Genomic DNA, 16,113 nt, shown 5'->3' on the forward strand with positions numbered 1-16,113 from the left:
GTAATTTAATATTGGTGTAATTTTATTTAATATTATAAAATACATAAATTGTATCAACATACTGATATGCTGAATTATATTAACATTCAATCACATTTACAAATGTAAGCGTTGTTAACATCTGATCTGCTGTTCTGGGCATAGATTGGCAAACTGTCTTCACTGAGAGCTCCTGTCCCCTGACATCCACTTTATGCTGGACCTCAAGAAACCTAGGATTATGCTTGCCTGTCCCATTTTCACCTGTCTGCAGGTGTCATTTACATGCAAGTCCAGTCCCACAACTAGTTTGTAAGAAGTCAGTTGCAAGTGAACAAGTACAATTCAGTAGATACTTATACCTGTAATACTGTTAACAAATGTTTCATTCATAAAATTACTTTTGAGATTAGTCAAAAGTGAAATCCAAATCCAAAACCAACATATAATTTTGGAATGTTTAAGTTCTCCACATGCACAAAACTCAAGCTGTATAAAACAAATGAAAGAGGTTAACTTAACTTCATAAAAATTAAGGCATTCGCCCTTTGAAAAAACAGACACCCATGTAGGTAATAACTCCTCTCACTCGGAAAATTTGAGCTACCAGTGCCAAGAAATAGTAGTCTACATAATTCCTCAGCTGTTCATTGTTAGGTTTTTGATTTTTATGTATTTATTTTTTTTCAATACTAACCTCTGATAAGTGGCATATACAACAGGAAAGTGTTAGTTTCCAAAGTCTTAAGGCCTTTAACTGTGTGCAGCTGTTTCAAAACTATACAGCCAAAGTCCAGTAAGTTATGCACCTAGTGCTTCAACCATAACAGTTTTATGTTCTAGCTCTTGCTAAAGAAGGGATGAAAATGCCAAGAAACACTATTGTTCATTCTCAGGCAAGCTTAACCTTAAAAAGGTTAAGAATGCATTTATTCAAACAATGATTTCCAGCATTCTGCTCCAAATCAAACTGGATGTTTCCTCAGCGTCCTGTTATGTACACACAAGTCAACATGCCCATAGAAAAATCACAGATAAAAGAAGCTATTTCCAGCTAGGTCATTCTCTATTCTAACCTAACAGGCAAGGTAGTTCTGCCAGCACCACTCAGGAGCAAGCAAGAATGGTAACCGCTTTTACCAGTAGAATGGTCAGCTTAAAGACATGTCAAACTGAATCCAAAGTCCACTGCATGAAGTTATACCTTAACGTTATTTCTAAGCTTCATATTGAACACAGGCATGATTTCATATTCAAAAAGCCTAAACCATCTTGGATGCAATCTTTCAACATCAGAAAGCTTCAGAAAGTTCTAAAACAAAAGTCTTAAAGTACAGCTAATTATGTTGTAATCCAGTAACTCCATTCTGCAAGTCCGTGCAGGAGAGCTCCTGAAAAGCAGTCTTTCTGCTTAAGAAAACAGTCTTTCCTTCTTCAGCTGAAGGCAACCTCTGAGATAACAAAGACTGTAAGAAGCTATCATATTAAATAACTGCACTTGCTTCTTCATTTGAGGAAGGAATCTAGTTCCTGCCTTATACCTCTTCCTCCTCTATAGCTGTAGGCCACTTCTGGATGCAGGTGGTCTTATCAGGTAAGAGATTCATCAAAACAGCTTTAGATTATCAAGGTACAGGGCTCTTTACTAGCCACCACACAAACCTCCCACATCCCCAACTTCTCTGCTTCAGAACAATGCAAGAGGACAGTGTTAGACTGGAAAAATAAAAGGCACAAAATGGTAAATGAGTTGTGGTACCATAATGTCTAGGAGAGAAGAAGCAGTGCAAGTGAGGTAACAACCCTATACCCATGCTTAAGCTCCTTTCCCTGTATAATCTAAGACTATAGATGCCAAAGGCTTCTTTGAACAAAGTGAAAACAATTAAAAATAGGAAATCAAAGCAGCAAACTGAAATCAGTTCACCTGTAGTTCATAATCTGAGTGGAGAAGAGAATTCTGAAGAATCTAAATCAGAGATTTCAATAACTGAAAAAGCAGCAAATTGGAGTAGTTTAATCACCTAACTCAATATGCTATAGTTAAATGACATCTTTATATGCATCTTCCCTCTTTTTCCCCCCTTATCTGACTGGAAGCGGTAAAACCTTACTGATTCAGATTTTTAGTAATAACTATTAAATGAAAAAAGCTCTCAGTTGTAAAGGATACGCTATTTTCCACTTACTGATGAAAAGAGCTTCTCTTTGCATTTAGCATTTTAAAATCTGTTCTAAGGCTACACTGCCTTTCGGAAAAGGTTGATCTGCCTTCTACTGAAGAGATTACCATTTAGGAAACAGTAACTTGCAGCTGTGCTTAACAGATCCAATTGCTACTGTACTGCAACTAGAATTAGAGAAGTGCCAAGAGAAACTTAGGCAGTAACCTTATACAGTTGAACAGTTCTCACATAGAGTAAAAGTGCCAGTTCATTTGATGAAGCATCTGTTTAAGCCTTGTTGCAATTATCCTACCATTACCTAACCCATTCACTGAGGATCATATAGCATTTTAGGATATTCCTGTGATTACATATCAAAATTATACATGAAAAAATGCAAGGTGTCCAGCATCTCATCCAGTGGAAAAAGAGCTTTTAATACATTAAACTTGCAACTCCCCCTGTAGCTACAGAGTAACCGTGCTCTCCTTATGTAGGAAACTCAGCTTTTCACGTCCCCAATATGGAGTGCTAATACATCCTTGTCATAAAAGGAATCAATAAAAAATAAATTTGTTAATAATTCATTTCAAATTCAAATGAGTTCCAGCACTTCAATAGAATATGTCTGAGAGTCTTTCTGGCGTTTAAGTCTTTGTAGCTCTTGCAAGCTTCCTTCAATCTTGTTGAGTTCAGAGTAGAATCGTACCTAAAAAGAAAAAAAAACCCAGATGTTTATAATAAAATATAAAGTTTAACTCAGTTCATTTCATACATAATAATACTGTGCAACTCCCCGTGGCTCTGTATAATTCCAGATATTCTGACCAAGCAAATAGAGCAACTTTCAGGGGTCAAAATGAGAATAAAGGCAATTGCCATTTGATGCTCACAAAGCAGCATATAAAGGTGAGCATACAGGATTTGATTTACTATGTATTTAATTTTTAGAAGACCTAACCCCCATATTCTAAATCTATGCTAAAATGAATTCAGTATTCTAGAAGATATAGCTTACTTGGGCTCTGACAAACTTATGCAGGCTAGAAAGCAATCCCTTTGCTTCTGGTAGCATCACCATAACTGTGAAGTGAGCATCAAGTAACAGGCACATCCAATCCATGATCTGAAGACAAACAAGAAAAGTACACACATACTTTACGATATGCAGATGACACTAAGATTTTGGTTTGAAAATGAACTCTAAAATGTTAATTTCTAATGCAGAATGCATAGTTCCACACTTTAAGACTGTTTTTTTTTTTCTCCAGACAGTGAGAAGCATCCTGTTACATCTGACTCCATGTAGGTTATATTAATAGACAATACCTTATAGAATGAATACAGATCTCTGTTGATTTTATATGCTCAGTCAGCTACACAGTACAAAAACTGAAGGAGGTGCAAATCTTAGAAGTAGCTTTTTACCTGATTTATAGTCGGAGAAAGCACGCCAGGAAGAGTGGTAGTAATTTTTTCACTGCTTTTCACATACAGGTAGTGTAAATACCTGAGAAACAGCTTTAAAGAAAAAAAGAAAAGAGAAAAGAGGGGTGGGTGGGTGGGACAGACAACATGTTACAAGAGCACACATATTATAGACCTATGGATTTTCTCCTGCATACAATAATACTCCTAAGTTTTTTTTTTTTTTTTAAATCAACCTAGATGCCTGTACGCTATGCATTAAAAATATATTTTATGGCTCTTTATCTCGGCTTGGAGTTTGAAAACTCTCAGAAACTCTCAGATATTCAAATGGGAAAGTGACATTCAGTGGCAATCATTGTTCCAGCAGTTGTGTCATTGCAACTTAATTCAGACCGACTTTCCTAAGGACTTTGCTAGAAACTTCATCAACGGTAACAATTTTAGTCCCAGTTTCAGCATCAGTAACCAAGAATAAATTGATGATAATCGGAATCAGGTCAACATTGTCTGGTCCTCAGCATAAGTCATAAAGACTTCCTTCTCTCTCCAAAAAAAGAATTAAGGAGATGGGTCAGAGTTACAATCAGCTTTGTTCTGATATACAGGTTTTTAAATCACTGTAAAGCCGTAGGTAAACTCAGGTACTGTGGTACGTGCAGTTCTTGAAAGTTTTACAGGGGATCTGAAATTGAGAGTCTCATTTGTTTTACATTTGGTATTTTAGTGTACAGTTTGTTTCTTTTTTTCCCCTAAACTTGTGGTTCCGATGGAACTGATCAAATTAGCATGTCTCACCACTTTCTTAAAAAGCATCCAAAGCAAAAGAAGGTATTAAAACCATTATTAGATGTGAACAATATTTAAGTGGACTGGATCATAAACACAGTTTCTTCCTTGCATCTTCTATAAGCAAAGACCATGAAAAACAGCAAAGTTCCATATGTATCTAGGAAAGTACAGCACTCAGTAGAACTGAATCTCAGTCATCTGAAAATAATGTATGAAAATGAATTAATGCAACCCTAGTAAGAGCGGTAAGTTTCTGATACATAACGAGAAAAGCTCTCTTCCATTTCCTCCCTCCAAAAATTAATAAAAGTATTCAGAATTTTTAATATGCTTACAACAGCTTGCTGAGCTGGAAGGTCTTTCAGATGAGGCAGAAGAAATGTTTCGCTGTAAGCTGAATGGAGAACAGCATTTCTGTGCAGTATTATTGAGGAAACAATTACAAGGAAAATATCAGTTTCTACAAATAAACTGAATTCAAATATAACTGAAGAGAGAGAGATCCTATTTCAGCTTTTTTATCTCTTGTATCCCTATCAGGAAATATATGCAGCCACTGAAACACTGCAGTAAGTCATCCTGAACACAATTCTGCATAACTCAAGCAGGTAATTGGCTAATGTGTATTTATTCAACAAGATTATTGATGCTGTTTTTTGTTTGGCAAAGGTTTAAGCTACACTTTTGTAAAAATACAAAAGTTTTAATTGGTGCAGACACTTTCTAGAAGTTAATCATTTATATGTATATTTTAAGTGACTTTTTCCTACTGAATAGAAACTTCTTAGCCATAAATGCTCATAAGTTTTCAACAATAACAGAAAAAACATCTTTTAGCAATACTAAAAGTAAACATTTACTTCATAAATGATGCACCGATTTTCTTCCGTTAAAAATATACGAAGGATACAATAATGCGGCCTTTTGTGGTCCAACAGGGCAGCATTCACCATCATTCTTCAAATGCGTTTCCTTTGTGAATGTAGTATCACAGCTGTCCTCTTCCAGTTCAGTATTGAAACCATTCTCTACAATTTCAGTCTTAACTTCTTTATTGTTGGATTCAATATCGATATAACAGATTACAGAGTCCAGATTCACATCTGTTCTTTCAAGATAGTCATCACTAATGCTGTAGAAAAAAATTCCAGACATTTAATACCTTTATTATTAGGTTTAAATCAGCAATGCCATCAGCCCAACAGTAATAGACAGTATAACTCTTTTGCACATACCATAAAAGTGAAAACATATACTAAAAAATAATACCTTGCAGAAAGGATAAAAACCATGAGAAGACAGTTAATATTTTGTAATTACTAACCTTCAACAATACATGTTCTTTTCATATATTCCAACACTAAGTTACTGTACTATTAGACATTCATAGGTTTATTTCAAGGTTGTGGACCATGCAAGATTGCTACTGTATTCTGATATTAGTAGGACTGTTTTAACCCTTAAGACAACTATGGTTCTCCTAACGTTTAGTAATTAAGTATTTCACATTTCTAAGTAAGTTACTACCAATATGAACAAGATGTGGTGTTTGGGGTGGGGGGAAATCTTTTGTGCTCCTGAAGCCCAGAGGAACTACAAGTGCTAAAGGCTACAGTGCTTACCTAAAACTTTATTCATCCCCATTATTATACAAGAGCCATTTGGGTGGACATTGTGATGAACTTAAGAGTTAATCTTTCTTATGGGCTTCTTGCCCTAGGTAAATTCCTAATTAACAACACATTAGAAAAAAGGCAAATGCTATTTAAGCCAGCAGTGCTATCAAAAAGCATGCTCACTTCATTACACCTGACAATTTTTAGAATTACTAAAATGCTTTTTTTACAAGATGTCTACTGCATACAGTATACAGGACTACAGCATTCACTGTACTTAGAATTAAGAGTTTCATGTACAGTATTAATTGCTTGTCTACACAAGTTAAAGCCATTCTTGGCAACAAACAGGATTTTACTAAAGGGCTTGGTTTACTGAGGCAAAAAAACCCTAAAAAACAAACAAAAAACCCCACACAAACAAACTGATTCCAACTTACCTTAAAAATACTTTCAAGCAAGCATAAGTAATTTCTTCAGGAATATCTGGGAACCGTTGTAGGCAGATTTGTAAGAGATGCATATCTTTTTTCTCCAAAGCAACAGCCATTAAGTCCGGGCATAAACTGCATGAATAAGATAAGAATAAACTGCACAGTTCACTGCACAGCTCACTCCTAGTGAAAACTACATTAACAACTAATGTAGAAGTATTAATCTCACTTTACACAAAGTCCTTCAATCCCACCTCAGAAGTATCTGTTTCATCAGCAAATAAGCAATAAACTTGAAGAGAAATTGAGTATAAGCATCTTTGACAGTCAAATCTGATAATTCAAAGTGCTTCATGAAAAACTGGACTTCCCTTTTTTTTTTTTTTTTTTTTTTTTTTTTTTAAAAAAAAAAGACTATGCCTTACAATTGAGAAAGTGAAGAAGTGTCACCTGTAAGAGAACTCTCGTTTTTGGATCAGCTGCACCAGGAAGTTTCGAGGGTAGAACACTGGATCTGTTTTACATCTGTTTATAAGAGCAGTTATTACACATCCAATGGTAGCTTGAAAATCTGGCATCTGTTCTTTTGACAACAATAGTTTCAATTCATCTTCAACTGCAGCTGAAGAAGAGTCCTGAAAACAACAAATACTATGCAACTCAAGAGCAATGCATAGTAACAGTACAGTTCTCAAACCTTCTAATTAGACCAAAGTAGAAAGAGAATTATTTCAGTATTCGAGCCAAAGAAATAAAACCACTTACTAATATGTGTTTTGGTATCCTGTCACAATCATGAAAGAGACAAACAGGAACCATACAATAATTATGCACTTTGAACTTGGGAATAAGTAGTACCCTTCAATAGTTATTCAGTGATTATTCTGCTATTACTTCAGTAATATTATCAAGATCTCCAGCTAAAGCAGAATACAGGGATGTTTCAAATCAGAAGAGATGCAGCTTCAAGTATCACAACACTCATGGCAAGTTTTGAAAGGGAACTACACCAGAATATGGAGCTACCATGTCTGATAAATTTTGCTGATTAATTTATTTAAAGCTGAGTATTAGTCCCAGCGTCCTGGGATCCAATTTTGATACTGATACTTATTATCAAACTCAGTTCAGTGTATCGGACTAAATTCTCTAACCGTTTCCAAAACAAGTAAGAACGTCATCTTCTGAACACATTTTAATGTGTCACTATTTTATGTTATACCCTGCGCTAAAATTTTATGAACAGGTTATTTCCTAAAACAAAAATTAAACAAAATGAAAGCATCAAATAAGAATCTAAAAAAGCTTTTCTAAAAAAAAAAAAAAAAAAAAACAGTTCAGATAGAATAACCTCTCACATTATATACTGCAAAATAAGATTAAATTTTTGCAAAACTGACATCTTTGTGCTGGTTGTCAGAACTCAGTTAGGACCCTGTGTTGTACAGCTGTACACCACACTTCTGACAAAGCTTTAATTTCATTATGCCTGAATACTGTTCTTACACAATAATAGTGTAATCCTCTAACGCACCTGGTTAAGACAGCTTCTTCAGCTTGATCTATGAGAAGACGACATGGGAGAAGAGAATAGCTTAAGAGACATTTGGAATATTCTGAGAGTGCCTAAAGAATTCCTTTAGGATATTTTGTTTACTTACTTTTATATCTAATAATAGCTGCCCAACTGTTAAGGTATCTGGCTGGACCTTAGCAACACTATTCCTTCTTGATCTTAACTACAATAAAGAAACACAACAAGTTATTATTTAGGTCCAAAAAGATGGTGTATATTCAAGGATTTCAGTTAAGATAACTAGGAAGATCATGAGTCAACTTGCTGCAGGAATTACATTCAGTAGCTGGGTAGTCCAATCCCAGAAACAGTGCTAGAAGCAATCAGTGGCAAATACCAAGTTAAATTCCCTTTTACTACAATACGTAAAACACAAATAGCAGCACAGGAGAAGAGACAAAGAGACAAAACAAAAACCTCACTTACTCCTAATTTTAACTTACAGTCATTTTGGATTCAGATTTTAGAGCTACAGATTGCTGTGACTGAAGGGAAACCACCAGCTCTTCATCGCTAAGGGTATTCCAGTTTATAAATGAAGATACATCTGTGAACACAAAAATTAAACTACATAAACACTTAAAGCACATTTACTAAAATAGAAATATTACTTCAAATTCTGATAGTACTAAGTATAATCCAAGTCATTTTCTGCCAAGAAATTTTCCATTTGTTTTATCTCAGCAGCAAGTAGTTTTATGACCCTCCTTACATATTGTTTTCTCATGTAGTCTCTTAGAGGAGGAGAAACAAACCTGTTACTACATAATTTATTTTGAACATTACTTCCAACAACATTTTTCAGTGCAACTAACTAAACTAAACTAACTAACTAAATTAAAGAAACTGCTGAAGTACAATTTAAACTGATGTTGACAAACTTAGGTTTGGCACTACTCTGTCCAGTCAGAAACTCTTTAAGAAGTTTATAAGAGTCAGTGCTTTGTTTCTTTAATTTTGTTTTCAGCGACCATAGCTAGCATCCCAGTATTTTCAGTAAGTCCAGCATTTGGACTCAGGTGACTTCAGTGTAAGTGAAGTCATTTTAAACTTAATGTTATCAAAACCCCAATGCACACAAAAATGATCAAGTTTAACAGCTAGGAACAGAATACATTGTTAAGTTACTTCAAGCTGTTTATATCTCGTTATTTTACAGTCCTATTAAATCAATATTTTTTATATATATATATATATATATATATATATATATATATATATATATATATATATATATATATATATATATATATATATATATATATATATATATATATTTAAATGATGAGATCCTTGCACTATAATTACAAAAAATTCTTACCAGAGGTTTGACTGTCTTTGAGCTTTCCCACAGCAGCTGCCAAGGATGAACTTTCACACTTGTATATAATTACAGTTAGCACTTTTCCATGAGTAAAAAAAAATTTTTCCCCATAACACCACAACTACAAAATATTAAACAGATTGTTAGTGAGGAGTGTAGCAAAGAAGGAATTTTCTGCACAAGCTGACATTTACCTCCTTACTACAAAATTAAACTAAAAGTCTTCTCATTGATCAAATGTTGAATGCGTTAAACACTTGCTAGCAGACCTTCATTAAGCATTGCTTTTAAATACAGAAATAAGAAGCCTACTGTTGAATACTTTCAGTGGTGTGTTAAAGTACAGTAGCTGCTCTGAGGAATTAATTCCACTTGGTAATTTCAATTTGTTAGTGAGCTACCAGCAAGTCCGGCACCATTAAAATGAACATGCAAACAGCATTCAGGTTCCTCATCCTCCCCTCCCCCCCAATACAATTTTATGGAAGTCAGATGTTCTATTTCACTAATGTATTTAATCACTTAGGTGTCAGTTTACTTATCAATTGACACCTGAAGATCTTGAAGTACAGTTTAGGGAGTTGTTGGGATCATTTAGGCAGTCATTTGCAAATGGTCTGAACATAATAGCTAATTAAATAAAAAACCCAGTCAGTATATATTTCATTCTCACCAAATAATCAAGACCAACAGAAGTGAGAAGATGCCAAATTTATCAAAGACGTTACCACAGGTCACCATGCTTATGTTTAGAAACGATAACAAAAAAAAAGTTCAGGAACTGGCCATTATTATTAATTTTGTTTCAGAAGTTGACATTTACTATTCTTTCACACAAAACCCTGAAGTTTGGAGGCCATCTGTCTCTTTTCACTTCTATGAGGCCAAACGCATCAGATGTAAGCTTACGAACCACAAATTAAAGATAGAGCTCACTTGTCCACTGGTTCCCAGGGGCAGTTCCTTTGAAGTTTGTAATGTTTGAAATTTTGTATTCCATATTGTTAGGCACTCTACAGAAAATAAGAGATAGATATTACAAATTCAAAAGCAACACAAATACTACATTTTTCTTTGGTATTTTCAGTTACAAAGACTTGAAGAAATAGTTTCAAACTATTTCAAAAAAAAAAAAAAACTGAAACAAAAGCAGAAACCATTGCAAACCAACTCAGTTTAGTAATGTATTCAACATTCTGGTTAGTTTTCTCAATAAAAGTATTTAAAGAATAGTTAGTTTTTGAGCAAAGTTTCAAACAAGAAGCAGTGATAACAGAGATAGCAGCCCATATAGCAAGTCTGTGCTGCCTGCTAACTTACCTACGCACCTTTAACAGCTTTAAGGTTGATCAACTTCAGCTATCCCTCTGATCAGTTTTGCTAAGTCTATTACCTAACCTGTCTGGAAGAATATTTTGTTTTAAAACGCTAAACTATATTCAGTGACTTAAGTTTCAGTGGTCCCACAGTTCTTCAGAACTTCAGGCACAACACTGAAGTGTTTTTGTTTCACTGATTTTAGACACTGATCTCTCATACGACATTATTTCTGTTTCCCCACATAGCTCCTGTATACTTCGTAATGCTGCCCCCCCCAGCATGAGTTCTCTCATGTTTCCACAAACAGCATGAAAGCAAATAGCGGCAACACCATAGGGAGTTTAGTCTTGCAACCCACTGTACCATTTACTGAAGCACAACCTTTAGACTAGCGCTCTCCACTACACGACTCAACTATGTATATTAGTTTGAAGAGCCAGCTAACACTTGATTCAAGAAGTAAGATTTATACCATTCCCTAAAGAAACAAGACCAATGTTTTTCCTGCTTACTGACCTATTTAACAATCCATTTGTCATTTTATCCAAAGAACAGCATCTTAGAAGTTAAAGACATCTTAGTCGGGTTATTTTCCAGTTACCTTTGGATTCTTCACCAAATGCTGTTAGACTTCCTAATACTGCAACATGGTCTTTATCAAGAATAGCAAAGGAAGTTCCTTTTAGAACACTTCCAGAAACCGAAAGTTTGAGCAGTAGTGACTTCGACAAAATTTGTTCCTCTTCTTCACTATCTCTCTGCAGAGGTATCAGAACCTTATAGATAGCGTCATTGGAATCTGTCAAAGAGCAGAGATAATGTTTTTCACAGAAAAGCTATTTGATGCAATGTGGCAAAAGTATATCCAAAATTAGAGCTGAAATATAAAGAAATATAGGACATTTAAAGTACATGTCATGATGTAAAGCAGAAACACAGTAGCATAGCTACACAAGATCTTTGAGGTACAAGTCATAAATTTTAAGAACAGTAAGCCTTTGCAACCATAAAAAAAAAAGCACTAGAAAGATGCAATTACCTCTACTGCTAGTTGTTTTACAAAGACAGTAGAGTTAGAATACTAAACAGTAATTCATAAACATTAACACGTTTTCCATGTCCTTTCATACAATTCCTTGCTTTACTATTACATCCCATCACAAAATATAACTTACACAAACACAGAAGTGTGATGATTTGATTTTTTATATATGCCGTGAAACTCAGTGGATTAGATAACTCCTGTTGTTCAAGCTTATATTTGTGTAGAATATTCAGCTTAAATTTCTGTATGTAGATAAAATAATCCCCATCCTAAAACAAAAACAAAAACCCAAGTTTGTCTTTCATTTACAAAGAGAAGAGATAGTAAGAATTCCAATATTAAGATATTAGTACTGCTCAACTTTGAATGTTAAGCAAAATTATGAAAGTACATGTTTACTTCAGTAAATAATTCCAGGAATTTTGCAGATTCAAGCACATAAAGAAAATTCTAAACTGATGCAACAAATGGCTTCACCAGGAAAAAGCATTTGAATGAAGAGATTCATGGATAAATTTCAATCATGTGAAGGTTGTTTATATAAATGCTACTTAATAACTTCTTTATAATTAACAAGTATTTGAGGAAAATAAGAAGTTACATAACTGGGTATTGCATTTAATTTTAACTGTTTGCTAGAATTCTAACAGCCAGGCTGCCCCACTCTGAAAGCAACACGACTTCAATTTAACAGTTATATCAGAAACAATATTTAAATACAGACTAATGATTTCAGCAAAAACCCTAAAAATACAATGAAACAAGTGATGGTTTTCAGAAAAAGCATCTGGATGTGCTGCTATTAAATTTTTTTTTATTTTTTAAACTCACTTTCTCAGTAGTGAAAATTAAGATGGGTTCTTGATCTTCCAGAAAAGCTTCACTCCACCTAAAAACAGAAAGCTGTATGAACATCTGAATTCCAGGTCTATACCTAAAGTATGCCACTATTACTTAGGCAACCTCTCATTTTTATCTGTCTAAATAATTCTAAGATAGTAAACCAACGCATTCAAAAAAATTCAACTCATCTTGGTCTTTGGATCCCTCACCCCCCAAAAGGGACAGTTTGCATCATCATTGATTCCTTTGATCACAAATCAAGCTTCACAAAGTAGTATCACTTACTTAATGACTTCATCTGAAATAAAGTTTTCAATTTCTTGTTGCGGGGCTTCCAAAAGGACATCTAAAGTTCGAACACCACCTCCTTTGAATAGTACCAACGGCTCCCCATGGGGTAGTGAATGTATCCTGTATACATCAGCTGAAAGCTGTATAGAAAGTAAAAAGGTAACTTAGAATTCTATGGTCTTCAGTACATTACCTTGAAAGCCAAGTGTTCTGCATGTTTTTTTGAGAGTTCTCTCAATAAATAAGCAATGGAAGACTGATGAACTTGTAAGATTCCTAGCAGGTGCTGATTTTCTGAAATGCTATAGAATAATACAAGTCGCTACCTGACAAAAAAGCTAGGAAAAGCTTCTAATGAACACCATATTTCTAAATTACATCAGACAAAATATAATTGACAGTAAGGAGTTCAAACAACCACTAAGAAGCAAAACACAAACTGCTGTTTAATGCTTACGCAAGTGGAGTAGAAAATCTGTATCTGAATATAATTCACAATCTTTAAAGAAAGTCCTTAGAAACAATGCACTTGGGATACTAATCAAATTAAGGGTAATACTTTGATGACAAAGTCACTCAATCCAAGTGGATTCCTTGCAGTACTCCAGAACATCAAGAAGGCCAAGTTCACAAAACAATCAGCTAAAGCTTAATGTTACCAGTACTATGAAAATCAATCTCTTCCCTCTCCCAAGATTCAAAATGTTAACATAAAAGTGAATATAAATTAAGACACTTACTGTTGCTTTAAATACTTTGTCCAAGTTAACATCTTCATCCTTCCATATTCTTAAAACCTTAAAGAGAGGCATTGTTTGATAAGCACAGTAAAGTAGCATATACACTTTGCATCACACAAAATACTAGTGATTGCATGTTACTGATACAACACAGGAAGAAAATATGAAGGTATTCACAGTAACTTTAGTGAAAACAGACTTAAAGGAAGTTTTCATGGGAAGAAGCTAAAGCAGAGACAACAGAAATGCAAATCAACCCCCCAAAAATCTTGAACTCAAAAGGAAGGGTGGAAAAGAAGGTACAGAAGGTACAGCAGCATTCTTGAATCTAAGTAGAAGTAGATCAAAAGGATGGAGACAGATTAAGGTACAGATGACCTGATCTGGAAGAGAATGTTTCAAGGAGAAAAATGAAAGGTTAAAAAGGATTTTTTATATATATTTACATACATACATATACATATCTAAAATGTAAAAGAGCCAAGTGTTCAGCATGCGCTGAGCAAACACTACTAAAAATACAGAAAGTACAGGAACAGGGAATGTTGAGTTTTAAGACACGAGCAGAAAGACAGGGATGCAGGTATAAACCATTTCAACTGTTTCAGTAGAATAACCGGTTCTACATTTCAACCAGTCTGTAATGAGAAAAATAACTTATCTTTGGAGAAAGTATGTACAAAGCATTCTTTATTGAGAATGCTTCAGTTTTAAAAAGGCCACTACATAACTGGTGGTCAGCACAGGTGATCTGCATGCCACCAACAGAAGAACAGGCTGTGCACATCCCTGTCCACTCAAAGAGCAGAGATGACCTGAATTGCAATAGTACGAAACTAACATTACCAGCTTTGAGAGACTGCAGTAAGATGTTGAGAGCTCCATACATTTCCATTTGTTCAACTGAGCTTAAAAAAAACAACCAAACAAAAAAACAAGGACCACCATCAATTTCTCTATCTACATTTGCTCAGGAGACTCACTACATTCTTTTTTTAACAATAAACAAAGAATCTCACCTTGTCATCATGAACAGCAATATATTCATGGGTTTCAAAGTTGCATACAACCGGACATGTGATAATTTGTCCATGTTTAACTGACCAACAACCTAGTGGTTTTTGATCTGAAACCTAGAAGAGTCAGAACACATACAGTTAAGACATAACGTGGTATGCTTTTGAGATGCCTCTTATGACAGAAACTTACTTTAAAAAGAAAATACAAGCTAACCAAATCTGGCTTGAATGAGAATATTAAGATACGGAAACTTCTATACTGGAATAGAAGTTCTGAGTGCTATTAGTATTTTTTTTTCTGACTTTAATACCAGAAGTTTCAGAGCAACACAAAGAGAAGTCTACGATGGGGATTTATTTATTTCACTTTAGAAATAACTTTGGCTTATAATAATTGGACAGGTTTATGCCATAAAGCACAGGGATCATGCTAAGCTTTTCCATAACAAACATTTTTAATCACTAGCACAATTGTGCACAGAAATGCATCTTTCCTCTTCCTCCTTTACTATAGGTTATTGAGACCAAGATCAGGGAATTTTAGTATTTAAATTCATCTTATGCATGATTCATATTTTGTTGCTCACAGGGCATTCAATCCTTTTTCGTTAGTCTAAAAGTACGTTAGGCAAACCCTACCAACATATTTACATTCTCATACAGGCTCTTGGTAACAATCCTAAGGGTCCCAAAGAACGTTGTATCACGCACCCATTAAGACAAAACCCCTATCCCCACAAACATGAAAGCCAAAGATACAAAAACGAACGTTTGTCTAAGTTTTCATATTACGGCCCATTGGAATGAACACATACGTTTTTTAAAAACACCTGTAACATCAGTTTTCATTTCCAGGTGCCGCAAGCACTCTCAGTCCCTGGCCCCCAGCCAACAGGATGGCAGCTAACAGCCACCAAGCTGACAGCCGGGCGCGACGTGCGGCACCCGGGATACAGCAAGGAATCGTTACGTAGCCCCAAGCTTCAGGACGCAGATGCTTCTTGGAGCGGCGAACAGAGAAAACCAGCCACAGAAGAAGCGAGCACGCAACCGCCGGAGCGGGCACGCAGGGCACCGCCACGCCGCAGCCCCGCGGGGCGCGGACACACGGCGCGGCGCTGAGGGCCGGACCCGGGGGAGGACATCCGAGCGCAGCGCAGCGCAGCGCCGCTCCGCACCGGCGGCACCGGCAGGCGGCCCTGAACGCGTCCGCCCCCGCCGAGGGGATCCCGCCGAGGGACGCGTCCACAGGCCGCGGCTGCCCCGGGGCGCAGCGGCGGCTGCCGAGGGGGAGAGCCGGGCTGCGCGGTTACCTTGAAGAGCGTGGCCGTCCTGCCGCGGTCGGTGAGCAGGACGTGGTCGGAGTCGGGGCCCGGCTCCAGCGCCAGCACCCCGGCGCCCGGCCCCACGCCGCCGCTGGGCCCCAACCCGCACAGCGTGAACCCCTCGCACAACGCCGCCATCTTAGCGAGCGCCCACCGCTCGCGAGACTTGGCGCGTGAGCCGGCCGGGCCGCTGCGGGCGGAGGGAGCGGGAATGCG

The 16,113-nt window shown here is 36.3% G+C and overlaps 1 protein-coding gene across 1 annotated transcript; it reads right to left on the reverse strand.

Moving 5' to 3' along the window:
• Positions 1-2,560: 2,560 nt before the first annotated feature.
• NOL11 (nucleolar protein 11) lies at positions 2,561-16,084 on the reverse strand. Its single transcript, XM_064522745.1, has 18 exons — positions 15,886-16,084; positions 14,573-14,686; positions 13,554-13,610; positions 12,808-12,953; positions 12,511-12,568; positions 11,810-11,948; positions 11,236-11,433; positions 10,251-10,327; positions 9,312-9,435; positions 8,434-8,537; positions 8,076-8,153; positions 6,865-7,049; positions 6,421-6,546; positions 5,275-5,496; positions 4,700-4,778; positions 3,573-3,665; positions 3,163-3,270; positions 2,561-2,853 (listed from the first exon to the last, which is right to left on the reverse strand). The coding sequence occupies exons 1-18, from the start codon at positions 16,033-16,035 to the stop codon at positions 2,740-2,742; spliced, it is 2,172 nt and encodes a 723-aa protein (XP_064378815.1). The 5' UTR covers positions 16,036-16,084; the 3' UTR covers positions 2,561-2,739.
• Between the last annotated feature and the right edge of the window lie 29 nt (positions 16,085-16,113).

Source organism: Dromaius novaehollandiae, chromosome 18 (genome assembly GCF_036370855.1).
Source record: "Dromaius novaehollandiae isolate bDroNov1 chromosome 18, bDroNov1.hap1, whole genome shotgun sequence".
Lineage (NCBI taxonomy): Eukaryota > Metazoa > Chordata > Aves > Casuariiformes > Dromaiidae > Dromaius > Dromaius novaehollandiae.